This window comes from Rattus norvegicus, chromosome 9 (genome assembly GCF_021556685.1).
Source record: "Rattus norvegicus strain SHRSP/BbbUtx chromosome 9, alternate assembly SHRSP_T2T, whole genome shotgun sequence".
Taxonomy (NCBI): Eukaryota; Metazoa; Chordata; class Mammalia; order Rodentia; family Muridae; genus Rattus; species Rattus norvegicus.
This window is the reverse complement of record NC_141542.1, coordinates 6432463-6460244: the sequence shown is the minus strand read 5'-3', so window position 1 is coordinate 6460244 and position 27782 is coordinate 6432463. Positions and strand designations below refer to the sequence as shown.

The 27782-nt window shown below is 52.0% G+C and overlaps 2 protein-coding genes across 22 annotated transcripts in view; one reads left to right on the top strand and one right to left on the bottom strand.

Moving 5' to 3' along the window:
* Positions 1 to 748: 748 nt before the first annotated feature.
* On the top strand, positions 749 to 1707 carry Caps (calcyphosine). Its single transcript, XM_087569113.1, is given in 3 exon segments — positions 749 to 809; positions 982 to 1609; positions 1611 to 1707. Coding segments are annotated over 3 exon segments (735 nt in total). The 3' UTR covers positions 1657 to 1707.
* Positions 1708 to 1919: 212 nt separating this feature from the next.
* Ranbp3 (RAN binding protein 3) overlaps positions 1920 to 27782 on the bottom strand; it is a 37107-nt gene continuing 11244 nt past the window's right edge. Inside the window, exons 2-19 of one of the 21 annotated variants that reach the window (XM_087567437.1) lie at positions 27582 to 27637; positions 21963 to 22100; positions 21121 to 21321; positions 17133 to 17169; positions 16985 to 17056; positions 12903 to 12968; positions 12459 to 12551; positions 11796 to 11822; positions 10806 to 10933; positions 7974 to 8087; positions 6657 to 6760; positions 6376 to 6451; positions 5673 to 5775; positions 5348 to 5457; positions 4247 to 4367; positions 3194 to 3336; positions 2858 to 3044; positions 1920 to 2765 (exon numbers count right to left, since the gene is read on the bottom strand). In XM_087567437.1, coding sequence (XP_087423563.1) covers positions 2722 to 2765; positions 2858 to 3044; positions 3194 to 3336; positions 4247 to 4367; positions 5348 to 5457; positions 5673 to 5775; positions 6376 to 6451; positions 6657 to 6760; positions 7974 to 8087; positions 10806 to 10904 — 1101 coding nt within the window. In that variant the 5' untranslated portion in view covers positions 10905 to 10933; positions 11796 to 11822; positions 12459 to 12551; ... (4 more) ...; positions 21963 to 22100; positions 27582 to 27637 and the 3' untranslated portion in view covers positions 1920 to 2721. 21 annotated transcript variants of the gene reach the window in all.

Sequence of the window (27782 nt, the reverse complement as noted above, 5' to 3'; positions counted from 1 at the left end):
TAGCTAGCTGAGGGTTGAGACTATTTTCCACCTCAGCACTGTGAAAGGGTTCACTCTAGCAACTCTAAGAGTTAATTATATTTTATATTACTCTATAGAAAAGCAGTAGTGCCTTGGGTGTGGCTTAGCGACATTAGCCTCGCATGCCAAGGCTCTGGGTTCCATAGCAAGCACTAAAATCTAAAAACAATGAGGCATTTTTTGCTATTTGCCAGTGTTTGGAGCATAACAGGCCATCATCTATTTGGGCAGCAAAATGTCACTTCAGTTTCTCATTAACTGAATCATGCTGGTTGGCTTGCAAAGCCATGGATAATTTTTCTCTTGACATTGAGACAGTTTCACATAGCCTGGAACTCTTGTCCCTCCATGTTCTGAATGCTAGGATTATAGCCATATGCCATCGGGCCCCAGTTTTTAGTCTTTGAAGATAAGCTCTTAGTTGGTGACCCAACTTAGCTTTAGACTTTCAGCTATGTCCCCATCTTAAGTGCCACCTTGTCCAAATAGCTCTAGGCCAGCTTTGGCTAGGCCACCCTGTCAGTCCAGAGTGGGACAGTGTGATTTGAGTGGCACAGGGAACAAAGCTTTTTCTCCAGCCAAACTCCACAAAGTGCTGTGTCCAGAGGATCTGGGAGTCACTTCATGAGGCCCTCCTTGGCAGGCTAATGTGCTTGACACGGGATTACAGCTAGGCCCCTCCCAGTCCCCAGAGCCATACTGCCTAGCAACGGCTGTGCTAGGCAGGATGCACAGACCTACTTGGAGCTCCACCCCAGGACTGAGGACACAAACAGGCCAGGTGAATGGTATGGGGAGCTCTGCTTGGGCTGTGTGGTGCCACCAAGCTGTGACAGGCTGGCTGAGTGCAGAAACGCACTGGGAGTTCTGTCCCACCACAGCTGTTTGCTTGTACCCATAATGGACACTGTGAATGACCCCAAGGAGGGGCCCCAGGCATCCAGACACAGGCCAGGTGAGCCTTCACTCCCAGCAACACTAGCACTTCTGGCCTGGGTAGTCCCCCTCCATTTAACCCCATTGTGATCCCCAGATTTTTCCACTGCCTGGACAAGGATGGCAGCCAGTCCCTGGATGCAGGGGAGCTGAGGCCGGGCCTGTCACAGCTGGGGCTGGAGGTGGGCAAGGCAGAGGCTCTGTGCAGGCACTGGGACTGTGATGGCAGTGGACCCTGGACCTGGAGTTCCTACAGGTGCTACAGGTGAGGCTGGTCTCAGTGACTGAAGGGCTGGTGTGGGGTGCTGACACTTGCCCAGACTCAGGAAGCTGTCATTGTAGCTGCCTCTGCCAAGCTGGACCAGACTGGGGATGGTGTGGTGACCACATGAGGGGTGTACAGTGGTCAGGCTCTCCCCAAGGTGTACAGTGGAGAGTGGACAAAGGATGAGGTCCTCCACCAATTCCTCTACAATTTTGACACTTTTGAGAAGGATGGGCAGGTGTGTGTGTGTCTACCTGATGCCTCCTCCCCAGAGCAGTGTCCTTGGCCTGGGTCTCCCTCAACCTGCTGCAACTCACAGTCTGCCCATCCGCAGGTCACATTACCTGAGTTCCAAGACTACTACAGCAGACTCAGCACCTCAATGGATAGACCCAGAGTTTGTAGCCATGGTGAGCAGCACCTGGCACCTCTGACATAGCTGCCCTCACCCGCCTAATAGCTGCACTTAGCCTAGTCCCTTTCCACCTGCCACCCTCTGCCACCACTGTCCCAGGGTACCCCAACTAGAAAGAGGGAGGGGGATGTGTGAGAATGGAGGTTGAAGAACCGGCTGGACCAGGTCTCTGGCAGGGCCACCCACAGGCCTAGCAATGGCTGGATTGATTACTGACCCCATCAGGGGCCTCCATGGCTAAATCCAGCCTGTCTGGCTGCCAGGTGCAAAAGAGTCTGGGGCTTTAGTTAAAAGTTTTAATGCAGTTCTCAAATACATTTCATATGACAATCTTACATAAATGTTCCAAAACACATGGGTGACGTCTGGATTCACTTGTCACTGGCTGGCTAAGGCTGGAAGCAGTGTGGCCCACCTGCTAGGCAGCCTCTGGTGTCCTTGCTGGCTCCCCGGGAGTGGCCAGGCCAGAGGTGGGACCACACAGTCCAAAGGATGGTCAGTCACCTCAGGGCTGTGCTATGCTAAGGGTGACCCCGGTGGTTCAGGTTGGCAGGCAAGAGGGCAGAAAGTCTCCTGGCTCCAAAACCTTCATCCAGACAGGTGTTCTCAGGACCCAACTTACGGAGCCCCTGTGTGGGCTGGGCACCACCCAGAAGAGCGTCAAGTCAGCTCAGCCCGAGTGTAGCTTCACTCGACCTGGGGAGCCAAGCCACCAGAGAACAAGAGGCAGCTGCCACTTAGGCCTGGCAGAGGAAAGCCGAGCAGGCAGCAGGTCACTCAGCAGAATGCTGAGCCCAGACTTCTCACTGTCACTGCCCAGGGAGGGATGGTCACCACGAAGCTGTGACAAGTGTCAATGTGCCATTTCGATCGGACGAAGGCGGGGAACGTTCTTTCTGCTCATCAATATGATGAGGTCTGAGTCCCAAGCCGCATCCTGGCGTCCCCGTCTGCTGCAGAGGGGACACTCGGATCCAGCCTGTGGCCACCCCGGCAATAGACACCACCATGACACGGCCTGCAGGGAGGGATGGGCAGCAGCAGACAGACGACGAAGCAGCAGCCTGGTACAGCGGCTCCGCTGCTATGTGCTCCCAGTAGCCTGACCATCACCGTCATCGCCTGCGCCTGCGGGGGGTGAGGGGGAGAGCAGGTCTCTCAGTCCCAGCACAGTCACGGAGACTAACTGGCGTTCCTCCCACTGGTCCCATGGTGCTCACCGGCCCCCGTGACACCTGAAGGAGCCAGCACAGCATCCTCATCACTGTCTTCCTCCTCGGCAGCCCGGGTGGCTCCTGGCTCAGGTGGGGGTGCCTTGGCCTCCTGTTCCTGTTCGGCCCGGCTACGCAGAGCCAGGATGCGGTGGTGCAACGCAGCATACAGTTGGCCTGTGTCTTTGGAGCTGGCCTGGGGAGGCAGAGTGTGAAGTGGCAAGCAGCCAGGCTAGGCAGCGCCCGTGCGCACACGTAGGCCCTGGCCTGCCCACTGGTAACATCAAAGTCTTCAGTGCTGAGCCAGTGTCATCCCCGGAACCCCCCGCCCTCCCTCAAGCTCACCGAGATCAGGAAGACCTTGACGCCCTGGTCCTCAGCGTCCGTGGCTGTGATGCGGATGCTCTTTTCACTGGCCTTGTCCATCTGCATCTGTGCCCACAGCTTCGTGTTCAGGATGAGCCGCAGGCTGCCCTGGGTCCGCATCACTGCAGCAAGGGAGCTGCTTAGCGACACCTGTCCCAACCTGCAGCCCATGTCTGCACGGGGCAGGGAGACATGCCCTTGGGGGAGGGGCTAGCCTGCAACAGGGCAGGTAGGGTACACTGAGATGGAGACTGCTCCATCCCACCTGAGGACCCAGCTAGGCCCATCACATGTATGAGGCAAGTCGCAACCTGTCCCTGGGCTGCCCCTGCCATGTAGAAAACCACAACTGTCTGCCCAAAGGAGAGTCCCACACAGTAACCGCTAAGTACTGTAGACATTCACTCTAACTTTTCCTTTAACTTCTCTTTACTACGGTGGGGTCTCAGTAGCCTGGGCAGGCCTTAAACTCTATCAGTCCTCCTGCCTCAGTTTCCCAATTTCTGGGCTTAACTTTAAGGGGAATATAACCAAACGGGAAGGACATGGTGGGCTCTCATAGTGGGCCAGGCCAGCATGGGCTACAAAGAGACCATTTTCATATGAAGTCCCTCAAACAGAAGTGACAGCTCTGAAGCCCAGGCTGACACTCTTCCTGCCCCCACCTTCCTTCCAAACTGGGCTTTTTTTTTTTTTTTTTTTAAAGATTTATTTATTTAATTTATGTATACAAGTACACACCAGATCCCATAGATGGTTGTGAGCCACCATGTGGTTGCTGGGAATTGAACTCAGGACCTTTGGAAGAGCAGTCGGTGCTCTTAACCGCTGAGCCATCTCTCCAGCCCCCAAACTGGGCTTTCTTAATGTCCGCTAAGGACACTTGAGCAAGGAAGCAATGTGAAGGGCAGCAGGCCCAGGCCAGAGTGAGTAGGTGTGGGGCTCACCGCTATCTTTGCTCACAGCCAAGCCCCTGGGTGGCTCCCAGCTGTGAAGCCTACACTTCTGGCTCTGTCCTCCCCCAGAGCTCACCTAGCCGGGACTGTAATGTGCCATCGTCGGCTGACGCCATGTCATTGAGTCTGAGAAGTCCCCGGCCACGCTCCACCCATGACTGTGATGTCTTGTCAAACACAAACAGCTTACACTGGATCTGTAACACATGGGGTCAGTGACCAGGCTGGGGTACCCACACCCTCTGCACCCCACAAAGCATGGGTCCCACTTGCAGCTCAGAGTTACCCGTGAGGTGTCTGACTACAGACTAAGGCCAGGAAGGACACTGGGGCTGTGCTGCTCTTTGTCTGGTGGTCTACTGTATGGCTATAGTTTCTGTGCTGCTTGCTGGGAATGGAACCCAGAGCTCCTCAACACTAGGCTCTACCCCAGAGAGCCATCATGCACCCAGCCCAAGTATGCAAACAAGGGTGACTCTGCAAATACGAATCCAGGCACAGAGAGATGCCACCATGTTCCCACAGCAAAGGAGCACTGGGTGCTGTGGAGAAATGCCTAACTGTAGGAATGTACTACTGTGCTGGGAAGGCTGCTGATGGGGCCTTGCAGTCCTGCCCCCTCATTCCCCCTCCCAGAAAACAAGCAGGAATGTGGAAGAGTCTTAAAGCAGAAAGAGGCCAAGTGTCAGCTCACTGGCAGCAAGAATTCCCTTGGAGCCATATTCAGCTAGGAACAGAAACAATGTTCATATACGCCTCAGCACAGACTTAAGGACCCAGTGCTTAGAGACAATACCAGACAGAGACTTCACACATCATGGAATACTGTAAGAAATTTCCAACACCAGGAAATCAGATGTGATGAAGTCTTGTACGTGCTAGGGTGCTAGTACATTGGGGCAGGGCCTTATTCAGGGGATAAGTTGTGACAGTGGTTGTGGAACAGTTCTTTGTTTCCTCAAGACAAAAGTTCCTGACTGGCCTGGAACTCTGCAGAACAGGCTGGCCTCAAATTCACAGAGATCTGCATGCCTTTGTCTCCCCAAGTGTTGGGGTTAAAGGTGTGCGCCAACACATCTACCTTTACTTTGTTGTTGAAAACAGGGTCTTACTGTGTAACACAGGCCGCCTTGATCCCTTACAGTGCCCTGTGCCTTAGCATCCCGTCTTTGCTCACCTGCAGCACATTGCTCTCTGCCTCCTCCCCTGTAATGACCTCCACTTTCTCCAGCAAACACGTCCATGCTGTAGCCTTGGTATAGGCAGCAGCTGACTCGGCCAGGGACTCTGCACAGCAGTGGGGACCCAAGAAAAAAGGACAAATCAGCAGAGTGGGCCTGATCCTCCCAGAGACCTGGGGAGCCCTGTCGTGGTCAACAGAGCACTGCCACCCACTACCCCTAATGGGCACCTTGGGCCAATCCTAAGGTGTTTTATGGCTATGGCTGTGCCTAGCTGGGAATCAGGAGTCTCCCCTGGGGTGTGTGCAGGGCTGTTCCTACCTTTCTTGGGGACGGCCTCCTGGGATGACGACTCAGACCCTGACTGGGCATGTGTAGTCTCCCTGCTGGTGTCTGAATTGGCTTCGTTCAGCTTTGGGGGGCTCTGAGGAAACAAGCGTGCCAGGGCGGAGCTGCTGTGGGTGCTGAGGACAGAGCGAGAGGCCCAGCAGGGTCGGCTGCTCAGCACTTCCTGGAGGCCTGACTCCTGGGCTCTGCAGGGCCTGTCCTCAGCAGTCATTCCATTCCCAGTCAGGAACAGCCTCTTAAGGGCCACAAGAGTGCTACCTGTGTGCAGCCATCTGTGGTAGTTCTGAGAAGCCATACTGTGGCAGACCAACAGGAAGAAGCTGCAGCATGGCTAAGGGTCAGAAAGCAGGGAGTGCAAATGCCTGCTATCTTGACTGCAATGCAGAAGTGGAAGGCATAGCTGGCTCCATGGACAGAGAGACTGGGCACCTGACTCAGTGGTGTAGCTTTGAGTGCCACAGATGGCTCTGGCCACAGGAAAGCCTATGTCAGTGGACAATAAAGACAGGAGGGGTGACGCCAGCCCCTGACAAATCTGTGACAAAGCCTTTAATAAGTTGCTCTTTCTCTCACTCCTGCACCCGAGTGTCCTGTCTGACTGTACAGGAGACAGCATGTCAGCTTGAGCCTGAGTGGGAAGAGGCATGAGATCACTGTGCGGGGCGGAGCCACTCACCAAGACGCGCTCACTCATGTTCTGGCCAAACACAAACTTGGTGGAGGTGTCAGCACTGTGGGTCGAGTTGTCTGCGCTGGAGAGGAGTGGCACCATCAGTGTGGCACCTGAGGTGCACCACAGAGGCACATGCAGTGCAGGGGAGCCTCACACCGCAGTGTGCCTGCCTCCCTCCCAACATACTAGTACATGGGCTGGCTGCCCAGCCCAAATCATGGGGCTTCTGCAGATGGAGGGTTACTGGTATGGAAGACCCCACCTGCACAGCACAGTGCACTCACCTGGAACTGATATACTGCAGGAAGTAGTTGGTCGCAGTGGGTGTTTCTGAGCCGGGATGTGCGGCACTGTCTACATCTGCCACATTGGCCTTCTCATTCATTAACTGCAGAGACAGAGGGAAGCAGGTTGCTCATGTGGCCCTGTCTGACAAGTGCTTGCCAAGATCAGCTGTGAAAATGGACTGCATAAGAAGTGCAGCTGCCACCAGTATGGTTGCACTTGACACAGCAGTTACGACACAAAGACAATCTCAACACTGAGAGACAGAACTCACTCTCTGTGAGATCAGGCTAGCCTGGGCTGCACAGTAAGACCTTGTTTCAAAGAGACAACACACCTGTCACCATAGCACTTCAGGAGGCTGAGGCAGGAAAATCTAGAGATCAAGGCTGGATCACTCTGAGGGGGAATCTGGGCTCCGCAGACCTCTCCGTGTCTGTGCTCCACCATCTTGGTGGCACCCATAAGCTGAGAGTAAAGTGGCCCTGACCCTGCCTAAAGGGGTTCCTGGCAGCCTGAAGTTGGAAAAGGAGGAGCTCAGAGTCTTGGGAGCCCCAGACCCTATTCTTCAATACCGCAGGCATGACTCAGTTCCCAGGACTGGGCTGATCTGCTGATGATTCTGTGGTGGCACCCCTTGTCTTGGCTGCTAAGGCTGGGGTGGAGGCTGTTTGAACCCAGGCCCCAGCTCACAGCACAAAATTAAGAGAATCTGTGTGCTTAAGGCTCACCCAGCAAGCTTGAGCTTTGAGTTCCAAGTCCAGCACCATGCAAGTCAGGCCTGGTAATACATAACTCTCATTCTAGCTCACCCAACACTCAGAAGGCTGAGGATGGAGGATCTGTTGTCCAAGGTCATCCATAGTCACACAGTGAATTCAAGACTATATATGAGGTCTTACTTCAAAATAAAACCCACGTGAAACCAGTCACAAAGTTAGTCATTTTAGTTTAGCTATTAGAAAGATGTTCTCGGGTAATCTGAAATCCCTAGATTTGAGGATTAAGAGTTCAGTTCAGGGGTTGGGGATTTAGCTCAGTGGTAGAGCGCTTGCCTAGGAAGCGCAAGGCCCTGGGTTCGGTCCCCAGCTCCGAAAAAAAAGAACCAAAAAAAAAAAAAAAAAGAGTTCAGTTCATCCTTGGTTATGTAGTGGACTTGAGGCTAGGCTTGGGCTACATGAGACACTATCCCAAAAGGGGGCCCAGGGATTCTTAGGGGGATGAGGGCCCTAGGCAATGTCTGGGAATATGTGACTGTCACTGGCACCCTAAGCCATACTTTTGTTCCACTGCCCAACTCCCACCAGACCAAATACCTTCACTCTGTCTCTCAAATTCTGTCCAAACACGAAGGCCTGTGGGGCCACCTGCTCCTCTTCACAGTGCGTCTCCTCTGAGCCTCCACTTGGGGTTTTCTGAGGTACCTTCTCCTAGAAGGAAAACCTATATTTACCAACAGGACAATGGAGTGCTCAGGAGCCTAGAAGGAGCCAAGCTCCTGCTTTACTGGAAGCTATGACTCTCCTGGGGTAGGCACCATTAGAGAAAGGCCTGAACCTCAGACCTGTGCTGTGGGCCCAGGGATCTGAGGGTTTGGGATGGTGCTAGGCCTGAAGCCTAGCAGCTGAACAACACCAGCAGTCCTCTGCCTCAGTGGAGCTGAGGAAAGGGATGCTTCCAGCTGGATGGCAAGGTGGATGGCCTTGTGGAGATTTCAAGACTCTAGGGCATCCCTCTTAAAGGCAGACTGGCTTTTGGTCTGGAGAAGCATTAGGTGGAGATGAGGCAGACTGCAAATATCACAGACACTCAAAAGACAGTCAAAAGACACCTCTAAGAGCCTGTTCTTGGGACCTTCAGCTCAGGCATGACTCTGGCTGTCAGCGGGAGCAGGGCACATCAGCACACCTTGGTGCCAACAGACCCAGAACCAAGACCAAGGGTCCATCAAGCAAGGGGATAAATACTCAGAATGTAATTATAAACAGTAAATGGCAGACACAGCAGCTACCAAGCAGCAGATCAGATAGTCACTAGAAGGAATGGTGTGATGTGGGTCACCGATTTGGGATCTCACTGCAGAGATGACCTCAAGGAACCTCACATCATAGGCCATTCAAGTAAGAATGGCCACCTCACAGCTTCTTGTATGTGTTTTATACATGCTTACATTTGTTTCCTCCAAATTTCATTTATCTATGTGTACACACATATATGTGTGCATGTACAGAAAACAGAACAATCTCCTGAACTGGTCTGAAGGAGTCACCATGTGAATCCCTGGGATCCAACCTAAGTCCTCTGACTCAGAAGGAAGCATTTTTTTTTAAAAAAAGATTTATTTATTATATGTGTCTTAAGACACACCAGAAGAGGACATCAGATCCCATTACAGATGGTTGTGAGCCACCATGTGGTTGCTGGGATTTGAACTCAGGACCTCTGGAAGAGCAGTCGGTGCTCTTAACCACTGAGCCATCTCTCCAGCCCAGAAGGAAGCATTGTTAACTCACTGAGCCCTCACTGGCCCTTCTAAATTCTTACAAGTGTGACTGTTCTGAGTACAGGAACTTGATCACCCATGTAGCCTGAATAAGGAGAATTTTGAGTCCAATACCCTAGCTGTACAGTGGAAGGTGGAGTATAGGAGCTCCAACATGTCTGTGATAGCAACTTGCAGTGTAGGAAAATTTGGTGGGACAGTTCTGAGCTCTCTCCCAGGCTGTTAAGACTTTAAATGTTTTTAGCTGCTTGACACCCTACAAATCTGGCTGCATTCTGACTCTCTCATGGCCCTGTAGCTACTACACAGGGAGGGTGACTTGTGTGCACAGTCCTCTGGGCACTGTCCCCCACTGAGAACCAGCCCCTGGGCCTGGCATGGCTCTGCAAAGATTTCTACCAGCACAGGGAATCTCCAGAAGTCCCTTTCTGCCAAGTATGTCACCAGGTGGCTGTCTCCTAGCCATAATCCCACTCCATCTTCACAAAGCTCACTATTACATAAGCTATATAAGGTCAGCATCATGAATCAGGAATGGCTGAAAAGGTAAGGGTCTTGCCTGTTCTTGCTACAGGACCAGAAATATGAGTATGGTGACCCTGTCTATCCCCAACGGCCTGGGAATGAGGCTTGCATCTGGAATGTGCAACCTTGGGCTCAAAGTTGGGGTGCCACAGAGACAGAATTGAGAGTCTGATCGAATCTGCAGACTAAGAACCCAGCCTGCCGGTGAGGAGGTGGAGCAGAGTGTCCCAAGCTCAAGGTCAGAAGGGTGGGACTCAAGTAGACCCCTGCATGGTGGAGCGAGACGCCAGCATAGCCTGGCTGGCGCCTTGTACTTGATTTCCTCCTCAGTCTCAGACATACTCTCAAGAAGCAGGCTGGGAGCTATTTCTAACCCCCACTTTGGATGCTGAGGTGGGATGGGCATTTTGTAGGGGAGAATAGACACACCATTCATTATGCCTGTGACTCCACACAGTGGCCAGCCTGGGAACTGGGGTCCCCATCAAACCCCTCATCCAGCTGCTGCTGGCATATTGCCCTAGCCTCAATCCTGGGTCTGCACAGGTGCCTCTTCTCTCTTAGGTAAGTTTTTCAGGACTGACAGCCCCAGCACCAGTCATTCTGGGGATTCATCTGTGACTGTAACAAAAGTGGGACAATTCGTGACAGTGACTGACAGCCTATCAACCAATGCCAAGTGTCCACTGGCTAGGCTCTCAGTCTCTGGTGTGGTGTGGGAGAACCTTTAATAGGATCCCACGGAAGTGGGTAGGTCACAGGGCACTGCCCTTGGCTCTCCCCTATTAATCCCATGACTGCCCATCTCATGAGCACTCCCAGTGAAGTGGGCTGTAATCAGCTGGGGGCAGCAGAGCCAGAGCCATGCCTTCACATGCCTTCCAACTTATAAAACCAAGCCAATAAATCTGTCTCTGCAAATGCCCTGCCTGGGTGTTGTTAAAGTGTGGAAAGGGGAGTGGCCTTGTGCAACCTTGTACAAGAGCATGAGCAAACCCATGAGAAGTTGCCCAAGCTAAGAGTGCTGGAAACCGCTATAGGTCTTTGGACACCAAGAATCCGCACAGACATCAGGGCCTTGCATTGCAGCCCACCCTGGCCGCCCCCAAGACCAACCAACCTCAAATGTGTGTGTCCCCTCGGCAGACTCAGAGGGACTCCTCTGTGTGAGGTTTTCTGGTGATGCAGAAGTGGCTGGCCCCGTGCAGTCCGCTGGCATACTGACCCCATTGGTGCCACTGCTGGGGACTGGAAAAAGGAGAGAGAGAGGAGGTGGGGGGAGGGTGGACAGATGTCCCCAGCCCTCCAGCAACTAACCAAGCTGCTAGACTCTGAAGTTCACTCATCCTGGGCTGTGTGCAGTGATGAACGTTCTTAATCTCAATAATTGGGAGGGAGAGGCGGGTAGATAACTATCTGAGGAAAGACAGAGCTACATAGCAAATTTTAAGTCAACCAGGGTCATATTTAAAAAAAAAATAAAAAAGGCATGTGGCCTTAGACTAAAAAACAAAAAAATGCCAAAACTCACAGACATGAGGAGCTGCTGCCTTTATGCTACAAGACACTGTGTGGCATATAGCTGGGTGTGCTCAGGGAGGGCCTGGGTCTCCTCCTCAGACACACACACACTCACACACTCATACTCACACACTAACACACTCACACACTCGTACTCTCACACACACACACACTCACACACTCGTACTCTCACACAAACACACACACACTCACACTCACACACTCGTACTCTCACACACACACACTCGTACTCTCACACTCACACACACACACGCACACACTCGTACTCTCACACACACACACTCACACTCACACTCACACACTCGTACTCTCACACATACACCACACACACACTCACACACACACTCACACACTCGTACTCTCACACACACACACACTAACACACTCGTACTCTCACACACACACACTAACACACTCGTACTCTCTCACACACACACTCACACACACACATATACACACACTAACACACTCACACAAACACTCATACTCTCACACACACACACACACACTCACACTCACACACACACTCACACAGCCTCCCACACACAAAGATATGAACAAGAACTACCTTCCAGTGTGCTCAGAAGCAGGACTCCTAGAAAATGAGCAGCAAAAGAAAACCTATTGTAGATTGGCCCATGCAACTGACGGAGAGCCCAGCCCAGCTCATGTGTGTAGGGCCAGCATCCAATCCCCAGCATCTCACACAATCACAAAGCCAGAAGGAAGCTGGAACACTGGTGTGTGCCCACTATCCCAGGAGAAGCAAAGTGAGCTCAAGAGGTGTCTGGGCTGCCTAGATGTACAGGGAGATCCTGAGTCACAAAAATCAAACTAAAGCAGGACAAAATGAAAATTGCCCTAACATGCCAGGCCCATCCTACTAGGCCCCAGATCAAGATGAAATGAAACGAGAATCTCAGAATATATTATGGCTCTATCGGGTGGACTCTGAGCACTGGACCCAAGCAGACTTTGGGTGATTAATCAGCATGACATTAACGAGGTCCCAAACGGCTAGGATACTTTTGAGTAACAAGACCAAAACCCAGCAAGGCTGAAAACCCTTGCATGTGAACCCTCACAGAGTAGCTTGGGAGGTTGACAAGAGACCTGGGGATACAGAAAACCTTGGCCGTACCCTATTCCTCTATTGAGGTTTTCCTCAGGATGGGGCTAGCCCAAAGGGTCCTCTTGCCTCTGTACTTCAGACTGTGACTCAGTCCCTTACCCGTCTGTGACAGCACCTTGGGCTGTGGGGCCTGCAGCACAGCTGGACGGAGCACACCACGCTGCTGTTCCCTGGGTTTCTGGCTGGGCAGACCTGGAATAAAGTGGATTCTGGGAACCTTGACCCTGCTGTCCCAGGGCACACCACCTCCAGTGGTTGTGCAAGGGAGGTCACATTTAACACCAACACTTTATAGTGACAGATACCTGCCCCCGAGACCTGTGACGAGAGGTCCAAGTCTCCCTTTCCAATGTGCCTCCCACAGCACAGTGTAAAGGGAAAAGGCCAGGGCTGGTACAGGGTCACATTGAGTTCCCAGGAAAGAGAGCTCCAAAGGCCTGAGCAGCTTCCCAGAGCTGCTTCCACGTCAGTCCCAGTCCCAGTAGACAGACTGGGCCTACAGCAAGGGTCCAAGCTAGGCAGAGGCCTGGAAATGTCACCCACCTGCACTGGGTGCCTGCCCGTGGATAAGCGTTGGGGGCTTCAGCCGGAAGCCGCTGCTCTTCTCCTCTGCAAGCACAAAACACAGCTGAGCTCAGCCTGTGGAGGCAGGAGCACAGCAAAATAGAGTGCACGGTGGGCCTGGGACCAGAAAATGGTCCAGACTACAACAGAAAAGTAGGAGGTCCATGTTAAAGAGTATGGTTCTGAGGCGAGGCCAGCACAGGGGACCTGGAGGATGAAGGTGCTGAGACAGGATGACCTATCTGCTAGGCTCTGGGCCATTTCTCCCAGGAAGGAGAGTGATGGCACTACTGGGCAGGCCTAACAATAGAGGACATGCCCGCCAACGACCCAGGCAGGATCTACCTCCAAGACATGCCTGTTACTGAGTGCCAGCTCTGCCAGCGAATCACAAGACCCACAAGAACTGGGTCTGCAGGGATAGCTGGGAAGCCAGTGTGAGCCTGCATCCTGGTGACCTTGTCCTGGTGAGGAACAGCTAGTCTAATGTGACCTAGGACAGGAGGAAGGTGTAGGAAAATACACAGGCCACAGGCAGTCTTGGAGGCTCAGCCATCAAGCAGACAGATGTAAACCCCATCCCCTGCACACAACCCTCCTGACAGAACCAAAGACTAATAAACCACAGAGCTAAGGAGCCAGCTCGGTAAAGTGCCTGCTGTGCAAATGTCAGAGTCTGCGTTCAGTCCCCAGTACACAGCACAGCAGAAGCACATGTGCTCACAGCCCAAGAGCTGGGGATTTAGAGGCAGAGAAAGGAATGTGTCCTAGAGCTCTCTGGCCAGCAGGGGCAGCCAAATCAGTGAGACCCTGCTCAGAAAGGAAGACAGAGTGATGGCTACGGTATTGACCTCTGGTCACTATGGATACAGGCAAGCACACGAGCACCCCCACAACACATGCATGTGCACACACATACAAAAGGCAAAGTGTTAGTAGAAGAGAAGTTCCCACTGTACACGGCCCGTGGGTAGGAACTATCCACAAATAGGAGACAGGAGGTAGATCCATGATGCCCATGGATGCTGAGGATGGAGGAGGCTCAAGAGGGACTGGTGCTGGCTCATGCAGATGGAGTTTATCTGTAGTTGACAGCTTGATACTGGACATACTGATGCCACTCCAGCATCGTGTCACATGGGCCCTGATACAAAACTAGTCACACTGGAAAGCCCAGGGACCACCTTGGGGGCCACCCAGTCAGAGCAGCACTCAAACCCTAGGAATAAAGAGCTAATTCCACTAGCTACACAAGGCTTGGGCATATGACAAAGCAACCACGAGAGTCAGCCATGGAATGGGATAGCGGTACCTTCAGTGGGTAGTACTGGACCACACTTTTCAAACCTGAGATCAAGTTCATAAAACTGGATAACTAGAGGTCCCAAAGGTTGGCTTTAGGTGCTTGTGTCTTGGTCATAGGGTCCATTCCTCCCAGAAATGGGAGCGACGGTTACTCCACAGAACTAACCACAACACAACCTTTAAGACTTGAGAGTAAGCCAGGTGTTAGAAAGCAGAGGCAGGTAGTTCTCTGTGGATTTGAGGCCAGCCTGGTCTACAAAGTGAGTTCTAGGACAGCTAGGGCTACACAGAGAAACCCTGTCTCCAAACACCAAAGACTTGAGGACAAAACAGCTGACCACAGGGACTATAGCTACTCACCTGTACCAGTGTGGGGCCCAGAACCTGGCCATTGTGTTGGCATGGAGGAATCCAGCAGGGCACTGCTGTGACCAGATGGACAAACAGAAGGCAAGCCTCCCTGTTGACACTACATGGGCAGTCAAGGCTTAAGAGTTCTGTCCCCAGCCCCATCCATAGAGGCACACACCCTGGGCTCTTCTCAGGTCTTACAAGGATTCACTTTGCTAACAGTGCATGTACTATTACCCAGGACCCGGGAAGCCCAGGCTTCACCCCATAGCTGGCCACTGGGTATATGCCACTGAAAGGGCAGAAAGGGAACGACTGGGAGAAAGTGCTCACCCAAGAGAGCTTCCCTGTTTAATTGGGAATACACTAGAGCCCGAGCAGAGCTGGGTGAGGCTGACAAAGCTCCCAGAACAGTAGCCGGCATGGCTGGGCACTAAGCAAGAACATGGTTGGCCAGGATGGCAAGACCTGAGGATGACAAGTAGAGCCAGGTTTCTTTCTCAGACTCACTGTGTAGCTGAAGATGACTTTGAACTCCTGATCTTCCTGCCTCTATCTTCCAAGCACCAAGATGACAGATTTGTGTCTCCTCACATGACTGAAACAAGGCTTTTTTTGTTTGTTTGTTTTTGAGACAGGGTTTCTCTGTGTAGACCTGGCTGTCCTAGAACTCACTCTGTAAAGCAGGCTGGTCTCAAACTCAGGAGATCCGCTTGCCTCTGCCTCCTGAGTGCTGGGATTAAAGGTGTGTGCCACAACCACCTACCTGAAATTTCTTAATGTCAGAAAGGGCTAAGGCACTAAAGAATCCTACCAGTGCTGGCTCTATAGAACAGGGCCACACCCTATGGGCTGACAAAGGCCAAGTAGAGTACCCAGAGTATCATGATCCTGATTCTAGAGGCTGTACCAACAGAGAAGACAGACAGATTCCAGGACTGAGCTGGAATGGTGAGCAATTTCCCTGTGGGGACAAAACAGAAAATGACCAGGGATTCAGATTGTTTATATCCAAGTATCGAACACAGATCTGTGACAGCCCAGAAGCCATTATCAGGTCAGGCCCATCCCAATCTACACCTACCCTGCTCAAAGACCTGAGAACAGAATGCAGGAAGGGAAGGCTCTGGGAGCCCCTGGTGGGACAAGAGTAGCGAGACAAACACAGAGGAAAGCCTCCTACACAGAATGGAGCATATCCATGCTAAGGAAGCACACATTGGAGGATGGATAGATCTAACAACAGAGACAGGACAGAAACTGTGCCTTAAGAAACTAAGCCACCTTTACAGACACTCCAAAGACAGCCCTTGACCTGAAGACTGTCCTCAGAAGAATTCAGTTTTGCAGAATCCAAGTCATCACAGCAAGGTGGGGAGATGGCTGAGAGGGGAGAGCACCTGCTCTGCAAGTTCAAGGCCCTGAGTTCACACTCCAAGTATTCACATTAAACAACTACAACAACAATAACAACGAGAACAGATGTAGAGAATGGATTCTAGCTTGCTTAGCCAGACAGCCTAGAGCCAACTGTGAACTTCTGGTCCAGGTAGAGACCCTGTCTCAAGAAAGCAAAACACAGAGGAGCAGGGAAGGAAGACAGAGGAGCTGTCGAGGAAAGTATCTGAGGCCTTGCTCTGGTTCCCTCCAACACACACACACACACACACACACACACACACACACACACACACAGAGACTAAAGGCAGGCAGGCTGACAAGGCGGGGGATCCCCTCTGTGCCACCTCTATACAACTACAAGCTGGCATGGGGTCTTTAAATCAAGGCGGTCAGCTGTGAAAGGGACTGCAATGCCTGTTTCGCAGGACCACCATGCTCTACGTGTGAAGACAGGGAGAGGGGCTGGTCATCAGAGGAACTGGACCAGACCTCCTTGTCAGAGCAGAAGTGATACCTGCTGCTCCAAGATGGACCAGCAGAGACTAGGACACTGTAAGGTCTTGCTCTTCAGGGGAAGCACTCCTAACCATCTAGGCCGCAACTGCTCCTAGCCTGAAGGGTACCTATGTGTGATAGGGGCTGCTGGACTTGCCTGCCTCCATCTGAGCATCCAGAATCTCTCAGCCTAGGTCCAGCCTCACTCCTGCACTGGTTGAAGCCTGGAGGCTGGCATGCATGTGTATGGTGCCCCCAGTCTAACCACATTGCCTGAGCTGGGAACACAGATGAATGCTGGCTCTGCGTGAGTGTGAACACAGTAACTAGTGGGCGAGAATACTGCTCTGTCCAGTCCACAACATCAATCAGGTCCTTGCAAAGACACATTCACAGGTGATGTCCCCACAGGGCTTGACTGGAAACTCCCAACTCCACCTGAAGGCTAATGCATCAGCTTTCCTTAGCCCTCGGGCAAGCTCTACCTGGTTCAGGAGGGTGTTGCTCACCTGAATGCGTTAGAGATGATGTCCGCTCGCGCTTGACAGGAGGGCAATAGTTTCCATCCTCATGATCAGAGTCTAGACACAGAGTGGGTGGAGTCAGGGAGTGTTCAAGTTTGCTTCCAAGGGCTCAGTATTCTAAAGACTTCCTTACCTTCTCCGGCTTCCGGACTGGAACTGCCAGCAGATCTCTGCAATGAAAGCACAGAAGTGATGATAGGCCCCAAGTGTTCCAACCTGTGCTCCCAATTCCCCTGCACCCTGCCAGGGGCTAAGAATGGCCCTACACAGGTCAGGTCCATGGGCCACCTTCCTCACAGACAGCACAACCCTCCCTGGTATGCCTAGGGCATTAGCACGGCCCTCAGGTAGGCCTACTCCAATGTGGATGTCTGGGGAAGAGGAAATCCTAGCTCCCACACTTATCCTGGAACATTCTTTAGCACATATGCACGCCTACTTCAAGGCTGTCAGTTTTAGTACTGACATCTGGGCCAAAGTGCTCAGAGGTGTGCCAGGCTGGCAGGACCCTTCCCCAACTAGAGAGAGGCTCCATGGCCCTCAGGTCCAGCCTAGCATTCAGGGTGAGTTGCTGGCTGAGATCAGGAGCTCAGCTCCCACCCAACACAGTCCCAATCTGTGTCCATACTTTGTATTGTGTTATCCTTCAGGCCCTGAAGCCAGAAGCAAAGGCCAACGGTGGACCCTAGCCATTTAGGAAGGCACAGAGCCCATTCTCCTATAATCCTAAAGTGCTTCAGGCTCAAGCTGAACCGAATGGGGGATACTGCCTTCAAGAAGCTGCCAAAACCCCATGTAATCAGTAAATCTGAAGAACACTAGCAGAGACCCTCCCGCTGTGGACCCTGGCCCTTCTTTTCCCATAAATGGTCAGAAAGCCAGCACTTTTGGCTCACAGGTCCCATCTTCTCACTTTTGCTTATAATCCTGTAACAATGTAAACACTGGCTCAGCTCAGGAACTGCGCAAACAGGCAATGGGCTGGAGCCTGCAGCAGCGAGCCCAGAGAGGGTGAACATTTACTTGATAACACACAGAAATGTTCTCTAACAGACCAGCACCCTGACCTACGTGCTCTCCTCAGTACAAACTCACAGCTCGGTCTGTGTCCAGAGGAGCAAGCCACCTCTCTGCTTCCTGGGACTGTTCTCTCACTCACAGAACAGGAACAGTAATGGTTCCCAGACAGAAACCTTGTCACTGGGACAAACCCAGGCTCTGCTTTCCACATGATGTCAGATCTCTTGAGGGTTTCAGAGAACATCAGGAGAAGGGTTCTGAGCCCAGGACTCAGCGACTCTGCAGCACTTGGGGTCACATCTGATCCAAAGCTGTCCCATGAGGATCAGCAGCTATTCCGTCTGGCCTTGGGACCACCAACCTTCTAAGAGGCTGCCCACAGGACCATGGAGGGACCACCAGCCTAAAGAGGCACACACAAGGCTCTCCTAGAGGAAACAACCACCTGTAGTGAGTCTTCAGGATGGACTGAGTGGAAGGAGGCTGCTGCTTCTGAGGTGCCCACTGACTCTGGCATCACCAAAGGCGATGAGGAGGATGAGGTCTGTTGTGTAAGAATTCCTATCCCCGGGGTTGGGGATTTGGCTCAGTGGTAGAGTGCTTGCCTAGTCCCCAGCTCCAGAAAAAATAAAGAAAAAAAAAAAAGAAAGAAAGAAAGAAAAAGAAAAAAAAAAAAAAGAATTCCTATCCCCTAGGCCCCATGGCTGGATCAACACAGCTCCAGACATCCTAACATGTCATGGTCGCCCTGCTACTGCTCAGCTTCATCAAGGGATTAGGATCCATGTGGGACATCATGTGGAATGTGTGGGAGTACATGTGAGGACAAAAGTTCCCAGGAGAAGAAGCAGTACCACTGCTTCAAAGACAAAGGCTCCAGGACAACACACTGAGAGAGACATGGGCTGCCTGAGGGATACACCTCACAAACCAGGGAGTCAAGGAGAAAGGCCAGGCCACCATATCATTCCAACAGACCCTTGCATAGATGGAGGAGGCCCACAGAAGGATCCTCACCCACAGCTTCAGACTGGCTCACTTCTGTGGCCCAGCAAGGGGCACAGGAACCAAAGAGGTAGGAGGTAGAAGCAAGAAGATCAGTAGTTCAAAGCCACCCTGAGCTCCATAAGACACTGCCTCAGAAAAATCTCAAAACAATGTATGAACCTAGCTGATCTTGGCAGAAGTGCTGGGATGAGAAGCACAAGCTACTTCTGGGTGCCAGGGGGTGCCCAGTTGATATATCAAAGAGGCCGCCCTGAGGGCTAGAGAGAGTTCAGTGTTGGAGAACACTCAGTGCTCTTCTATAGGATAGAGCACCTACATGATGCAACTCACAACCACTTGTACCCCAAGTTCCAGAAGCATCTGGCCTCTGGCCTGCCTGGCCACCGAATTCTCATGCACATCTCATGTATATGCAACTAAAAATTATATATACATTTCATTAATTACATATATTCAAGTTAAGTAAATATATATAGAAAGAGATGCCACCCTCAAGAACACAAAAAGTTGCCCTTAAGGCTGGCATCACCCCCAAGGGCTGTGGATGATTCAGGGGCATGTGGGCGCTGCACGGCATGGTCTATCCACAACTCCCAGGATAGCAGGCTGCTCACAGGCTCTTGGTGGGCAACTGCACATCACAGAGGTTCATTGCACACACGCTGGAAGTGTGGCATGGAGTCCAGACAGACTAGTGAGATGGAGAAGGCCCTGGGCAGCCAGGCTCCCTGAACTGAGACTTGGGGCACAGCCAGATAAAAGCGCACTGTGCAGCATAGGGACTGCTGAGCTCAGGGTGTCCTCAGGATCAGATTCCACCCAACTGGATTTACAGCCCAATTCACCCAAAATTATAGAACGTCTGTGCAATGCGCCAGCCACAAGACTACTTTTGGCAAACAGCCTAGCTTTCCCACTGAGAGTCCTACACTGGCCTAGTGGCTCAGCGCTGTCACCAAGTGGTATGAGTGTTGCTCCAGCCACTGTGAGGCAGTGGGTGGAGATGACCTCCAGCTCCCCTTATCTGGAGGCCCCTTTCCCTTGCTGAAAGGGGGCTATACTGCTCAGGCTCACAGCCAACGAGAAACAAGATACCAGGCTTTGTGGGCCCAGTTTGCCACGCAAGAAACTGGCTCTGGAGGGCAGGCAGCTACTGTGGTGAGAGCTCTAGGATGGACTAGCCCCGTGGCTCCAGCCTGGAAGCCAATGTCTACAGAGCTAGCACCCAACCAGGCTGCTCTCAGCCAGGGCCTCTGCACAGATGCAAGAGGGTCCCAGATGCAGCTCACAGGGATTCCCTGTTCAGAGTAGAAACAGAGCACCCTGATTCATGTGGTTTCTGTTGTCTGCAATACAGAGGAGGAATCTCCCACAGCACACCATAAAATCTTGCCTCTTTCCCCTCACCGCATAAATCCCCAAATTACAGGGCAGGACCCCAGCCTCACCTTGGGCAAAGCTTCTAGCATGACCCAGTGTTGGGAACTGGGGCTGGTGTGAAGGGAGGAACCACTCAGGCCTTGCTTTCTACACATTCCATGTCTTGCTCTTTATACAGGTGCTGGGAATTTGAACTCAGGTCCACCTGGTTTCACAGCAAATGTTCTTAATCCACTGAGCACTCACCTCCATAGCCCTCACTTATCTAGCAGTAAAGCAGAGATTTCCTGCCACCGAAGTGTAATCTACCCACTGACACCTTCCACCTGTGCTGGACAAGGACAGGTGCTTGCCCTTTCTGCTTCACTGTAGCCCAAACTCAGTCTCCAGAGCCCGTGGGTTCCTAAGACCCTGACAGTTACCACTCAGATTCAGGAGGAGAGTGGGAGGAAGCTGGTGAGGACAGGAGGGGCCTGGAGGGCAGTGCTGCCCAGTTCCTCTTGGGGGCCCTCCCATCTCCCAGGAAGCAGACCCCTCACTCACTGTGTAGAAACAAGAAGGGATTTGGTTGCTCTGTCTGGTCAGTGGCATGACTGTAAGTATGCAAAGTAAGTCCTTGTTGTCCCCTCCCAGATGCCTCAAGTGGTCTTGGGGCTGAAGAGACAGGGACTTAGGCCAGGGAATGGAGTGCAGGGTGGGCTGTGGGCACTTACCCCTGACAGTTCTTGCACACAAGGAGGCTGGGCTGCAGGAGCGGGGAGCGGAGGAGAGCTGGTGGAAGCGCTAGCAGGGGCAGAAGGGTCTAAGGCATGCTCCCCAGTGGATTCGGGGTACCCTGCATCAGGGCGGGGCGCCTCAGCCTCCCCCTGAGGCTCCTCTCCCGACTCCGGCAAGTCTCTGTGCTCTGTGGAGGACTGGGGGGCAAAAAAGACAATTTTCCTTCAATGTACAGAAAAGGCCACACTGTGGGGAAGGGTGAGGGATAAGTGTCAGGGATTATAGGTGGTGTGGCCCCAGGGGACAAGGCAGGCCACTGGAGAAGGGGAGGGGCCCTGTCCCTACCTCTGCCTTTCTGCATAGGGCTCTTGGGCAAGAAGGGTCTGAGCTTCCTTTCAGAACAATGGTGCTCGACTGCTCTCAGCCATTCCAGCCAGACACTCAAGTGCTGTCAGTGGACAGACACATCAGTGACAGGAGGGCCAGGACACCCACAGATTTTTGGCTTCTGGTTTTCCCAGGCTCACCCCGCACACCCAGAGTGCGAGCTTATTTGGAAAAGGGAGAAGGATACAAAAGCTAATGTCCAGCAGCCTTTGTGGTAGATCTGGGGGCCCTAAGGGCCTCTAGGTTGAGCACCTGTGGCCCCAACTCTTTCTCAGAGGTGATGTCCTTCCACAGTGATCCGGGGCCCCAAACCCCGTGGCACTGTCCACCAGTTGTTCTCAGCCCGTAACTAAAATGGCTGTGGCTGTCTGCCAGAGAGGAAGTAAAAGTCTCAAGGGTGTGACTTGCCCACAGGGCTGTGCTGTGATTTGAGTCTTGATGCCCAGGTCACCTTGAGTCCTGTGATCCAGGGGCCCTCTTGTCTCAGCCTCCCGGGTGGCTGGGACGCAGGACTGTGTCACCAGACGTGGCATGGGTGCTACTTTGAAACATGACCCCCATCAAAAGAAAATACAACAAACGCAGAGCCCTGTGGAAAGAAACGGCTCCATCAAAGCTCCTTCAAGGCCAGCTGTAGTGGAACAAGCCTGCGATCCCAGCACTCGGCAGGCAGAGGCAGAGGCAGAGGCAGAGGCAGAGGCAGAGAGAGGGAGAGGGAGAGGGAGAGGGAGAGGGAGAGGGAGAGGGAGAGGGAGAGGGGGAAGCAGAGAGAGGCAGAGGGGGAGAGAAGGAGAGAGGGAGGGGCAGAGGGGCAGAGGGGCAGAGAAGCAGAGAGGCGCAGAGGCAAGAGGCAGGAGGACCTTGAGATCCAGGCCAGCCTGGGCTATGTAGTGAGACCCTGGCCCAGAGAGGTGGAGAGTTTACAAAGTTGCTACACAGGTCACTTTTTGCCTAGGTCTCAGCATCATCAAAGGACACCATCAGCTTCCTAGGTCACAGTGGCCACCACCAGCACCTACTGCTACCCTCAGAGTGAAATGTAACCCCTCGCTGGGAGCTGGAGTCATATGGAGGGTATAGAGTGGGCTCTCAGGGGCCAGGAGCAAAGACAAGGAATGGACGGGTGTTCTGCCTCTGTCTTCCATTACTGATCTACACCAATGCCAGCCTGCTATCCAGTTCTGGCCATGTCATCCCCAGGGGAAACCACACTAACAAGCCAGGTCCAAGTGCCATAGGAACAATGGGCACAGGTGCAGGAGACAGCTTGTCACCTGCCTAGGGAGGACCAGATGTCCAAAGTCAGTGATGAGGCTGAGCAGTCTTGATTTCTGAGAGCTGAAGTGCTTTGAGGGAAGACCGACAGCTACGTCTTGTCACTGACAAAATACAGCAAGCACAGAGGAGAAGCAGCTACCTCACAGGCACACAGAGCAATGGCCTCAGACCCACACCACACAGAGGACATGGGGACAGAGAAGGATAAGAAGACCCTGTGCTGCCAATCTGGCCACCAATCTTCAGGTATCTAAGGTCTAGAGTCTGTGGGGGGTGGACACCTATTACCCCAGCACTTAGAATTTTGAACCCCAGCTTGGGCTCCAAATCAAGACTATCTCAAAATAAAACAAAATAATCTGGTCTGTGGCTCCATTGTAGAGCACTTGCCACATGTAGAGAAGGTCCTGGGTTGCACTCCTAGTTCCCATGCCAGCTTCCCACTCAGGAGGTAAAGGCAGGAGGATCAGATCAAGGGTAGCCTGAGTTACACAGCAGCTCAAGGACAGCTTGAGCTAGATGATACAAAGAAAACTGGCCGGATTGATTCTCAGCACCTACATGGCAGCTTCAACTGTCTGACATTCCAGTTCCAAAGGATTCAACACCTTCTTCTGACCTGCTTTAACACCAGTCGAGCATGGGGCACAAATATATGTGCAGGCAAAACACCCATATGCCTAAAATAAATTACTAAAAGCAATGACCGCCCAGCTAATAACTCAGTCAGCAGACATGAGACTGCTTTTGTTGTTCTTTTTTCAAGACAGGGTTTCTCTGTGTAGCCCTGGCTGTCCTGGAAATCACTGTAGACCAGGCTGGCCTCAAGCTCACAGAAATTCACCTTCCTCTGTTTCCCAAGTACTAGAATTAAAGATGTGCACCGCCACAACCTGGCTGTGAGTCTCTCTAACTCCAAGCATGAGATTTCTAACTCAAAAATTAATAAATAAGGGATCAGAGTGATGACTCAGTGTTTAAGAGCACTGACTGCTCTTCCAGAAGTCCTAAGTTAAATTCCCAACAACCACGTGGTGGTTCACAACCATCTGTAATGAGATCTGATGCCCTCTCCTGGGGTGTCTGAGGACAGCTACAGTGCACTCACATACGCATAAAATAAATAAGCTAGGCATGGTGGTTGTGCACACCTTTAATCCCAGCACTTGGGAGGCAGAGTTAGAAGTAGGCACATCTCAGAAGCAGACAGAGTTCAGGACAGTGGCTCTACACAGCTAAGTTATAGGTTAGCCAGACTACATAGTGAGGGTCAGTCTCTAAACAAAAGTAATTACTAGGAACTAATAAGTAAGCAAGTAACTGGAGACGTGCTTCAGTGCTAGGACACTAGGCTGACACACAAGCCACTGGTCCCCACACTAAAATCCAATGACAGGAACAAACAATAAAATAACAGGAGTGGGTAGACTCCCTGGTCAAGCAACAGCAGGAGGTGGCCACCTGTCGCCCTGGGCTACACAGACAACTGGCCACTCCCACTACACAGCTGCTGAGGCATCTGTCCTGGGAGGTGAAAGCTCCTGGCTGGCGACTGAGCCACTTGCTCCCTTCCAATCTTTCACTACTTTCTAGTATAGCCTGCTTTACATAGACCAAACTCTCTGGTCCTTCTCTATAGCCCAGGCTGGCCCAAATCTTGCAGTCTCCCTACCTCACACACAAGGGCAACTCGAAGGACACATGTTCCCCCAGTTGACAAAAGGTTCCTTGATCTTTGCAGATCAGGAAGTCTATACCACACACATCAAAGATTTAAGTGGTATTTGAAACAATTGAACTTTGATTCCATGCTGACCAAACCCATAGCCATTCCATCAGGAGTGCCTGTTCTTGGTGTTGTAAGAGGGCCATAGCCCAGGTGCTGATTGCACAAGTCCTTCCTCTGCCAGGTCCCCCTGAAGATGCTAGGTGGAGGTGAGGTGCTAGTACTGTCCTTCTGAAACTGCACACACTGAAGTTTCTCTATGCAACCCTGACTAGCCTAGAACTCAGAGATCCAGCAGCCTCTGCCTCTTTTTTTTTTTTTTTTTTTTTTTTGGTTCTTTTTTTCGGAGCTGGGGACCGAACCCAGGGCCTTGCGCTTCCTAGGTAAGCGCTCTACCGCTGAGCTAAATCCCCAGCCCAGCCTCTGCCTCCTGATGCTGGGATTAAACAGTATGGACTACCATGCCCAGTCTTGGTACGGTCTTTTCTGAGGATTTATGAATTTTCAAAATAATAATGAAAATATAACAAAAACCAACAGAGGAAGAGGAAGATGGGACTCCTGGGAGAAGCCTGTTGATCCTGTCTGGGGCAGAAGGACAGTGGTCTCATACTCTTTTTTTCTTTTCTTTTCTTTTCTTTTTTCTGGAGCTGGGTACCAAAACCAGGGCCTTGCGCTTGTTAGGCAAGCGCTCTACCACTGAGCTAAATCCCCAACCCAGGTCTCATACTCTTTGTTGGTGATACTGACCCAGGGCCAAGAATACTGTCTCTCCTTGCAGCTAGGTCTTGGGGTTGGCTCCCAGTGAGGTAGAAGAGACCCATGGCAACCAAGCTGCTGCTATAAAGATTTGGCAATAAGTCTGCTTCTGAGACATTAAATCGGAAGAACTAAGTAAGACATGGCTTACACAAAGCCCAGAGATAAGTAGTAGCTGCCCAGGACTGTTAGAGATAAGCAGAGAGCATGCCAAGGTGTGAGCGTTTGCTCACCAGACTGACAAGCCACCCTCCCACTCCCCAAGGAACACACACCTCTAATGGGCACCATAGCCAATGTAAGCCCTGGCCTCTGTAAAGCCCCTAGGTCTCTTCTGGAGAAGAGCTAAGGTAGGCAAGATGACCTGGGTAACAGCATGGTGTACTAAAGAAACAATTCTGGCAAATCTGCCCACATGCCCAGACTTGCAGTCTCCTGTCTGTGTTTGAATTGTTCAAAGTGTAACCCGGGGCCAGGACCTGAAAGAGATGGCATCCTGTGTGGAAAGCACAAGCCTAAGTTATAACTTAGGAAGTCTCTATCTGAGCCACACTCTTCTTTGGGCAGTAGTTAAAGAGCTTCGTTAACCAATGGTGCACAGGGATTCCTCCCAGGAAGGCACACTGTGTGAAATAGCAGCATCCACACCAGGTAGCTCACAACCACCTCTAACTCCACCCAGTCCTGGGATCAACACCTCCCCTGGCCTTCACAGGCACCTGTACACATGCAGCACACAGACATGCTGGCATACAAAATAAGGAGACAGGGTCTTCACTGTGTAGCTAGTCTGTAGCTATCAATTCTGTCTGGTGGTCAGACTGCAGAAACAGCACTTTGTAAGCCCATGACTTGGGTAAGAACAGGTGGCACTCTTGGAAACGGTCAAAGCCATCGCCAAAGGCCAGTCACATGGAACTCTGGGAGAAACTGAACCTAAAGCAGTGAGCCCAAGGTCTGTGACAGTCGGTGGGTGTGCTCACACCTAGCCAGGCCCTTAGCATCCTCCTCAAGCTGTACTGCAGGCCTGTGGCAATTCCCACAGGGAGCTTCCTCTGCAAGGCTCAGATAGCAAGGACGTTCTGTGTAGGGAGCCCTAGGCAATGACATTCAAACCTCAGAGCCATTGAGCCGTCCCAGTATCACGGGCCCTTGCCATGGGTCTGTCTGCAAAGCAGCAGAGGGGTGGCTGGGGACTGTGTGGGGGTTTCAGCACAACCAACTAAAGCTGCCTAACAGATGACTGCAGAAGGGCCTAGGAAAGTCCAGGTATTACCCAGCATGGAGAGAAAACAGCCAAGACAGATCTGACACATGACTCTACTTCTATCAAAGACCACAGAGGATGCCAGGGCAGAACTGTCACAGGCAGGGGACAGTGATACCAGGCAGGGGACAGAAGTCTACATGGCATTTTGGAAACCATTCAGTCACCAAAACAAACCTGCAACTTCCTGTGGCCTCCAGATGTTTCAGCAAAAGATAGAGACGGAGAGCCACGTGGTTCAACAACACCACTCATGCTGTGTCACGTGTGTGTGTGTGTGTGTGTGTGTGTGTGTGTACAGCCAAGTGGTTCAAACCACCACTCATGCTGTGTTATCCTGGAAGGCACTGTGGCAGGGTTGTGTGTGTGGACAGCTTCCTTCACCTAAGTGTATACACACACACACACACACACACACACACACACACACACACACACACAGAGTAGTGGTGACAACCAGACAACCATCAGGCCAGCAGCAGCCCTAGCTGATTGCCCAGGTGCCAAATACCCTAGCCTCCCAACAGGATGCAAACACACAGGATTTACTCATGTTGGGAGTCCTGCCACCAGCAGCCACTGTCTTCTGATGTGTCCAGAAGGGGACAAATGATGGCCTTGAGAAAGACAGTCAAGAAGACAGAGGCATCCTGGGCTGTTGCCTCTCCACACCTAGCAAAGCCCAAACATGGCAGCCCATAGCCTCTGGGGCAATATGCCCTCCAAGAGGGAGGAGTCAGCTCCATAGACAGGGAGAAGGGGCAGGGACAGTAAGCAGGAGTTATTCCAGATGCAGTGACATACACTGGCTGGGACACACTCCACTAAGACACTCTCCTGGGGTACTGGAATAGAATGGGGACGGTGTGTATGCTCCACGCACCCTAAAAGGTGCACAATACTTGCTAGTCTAGAATTTGCCAACCTCTCTCCTTCTCAAAGTCCCTCCCCTTTTGGTTCAGCCTGGCCTTCGATGGCTCATTAGGTGGTAGAGCAAGTTGGAGGAAGGTATATATGCAGAGTGCGCGGCGGCCCCTTACCTTCTGTCCTTTGTCCTTCTGAAACACAAAGACGGACGGTGCAACAGCAGGCTTTTCTGAAAAAAGAAAATCAATGTTTGCTGAACACTGCATGTGAATGGTCAACATGGCTCTTTTGTTTCTGGCTAGCTAGATACCCTAATATAGTACACCAATGAGTGCCCACAGGTAGCCAACAACACTCACATATGCAACACACAG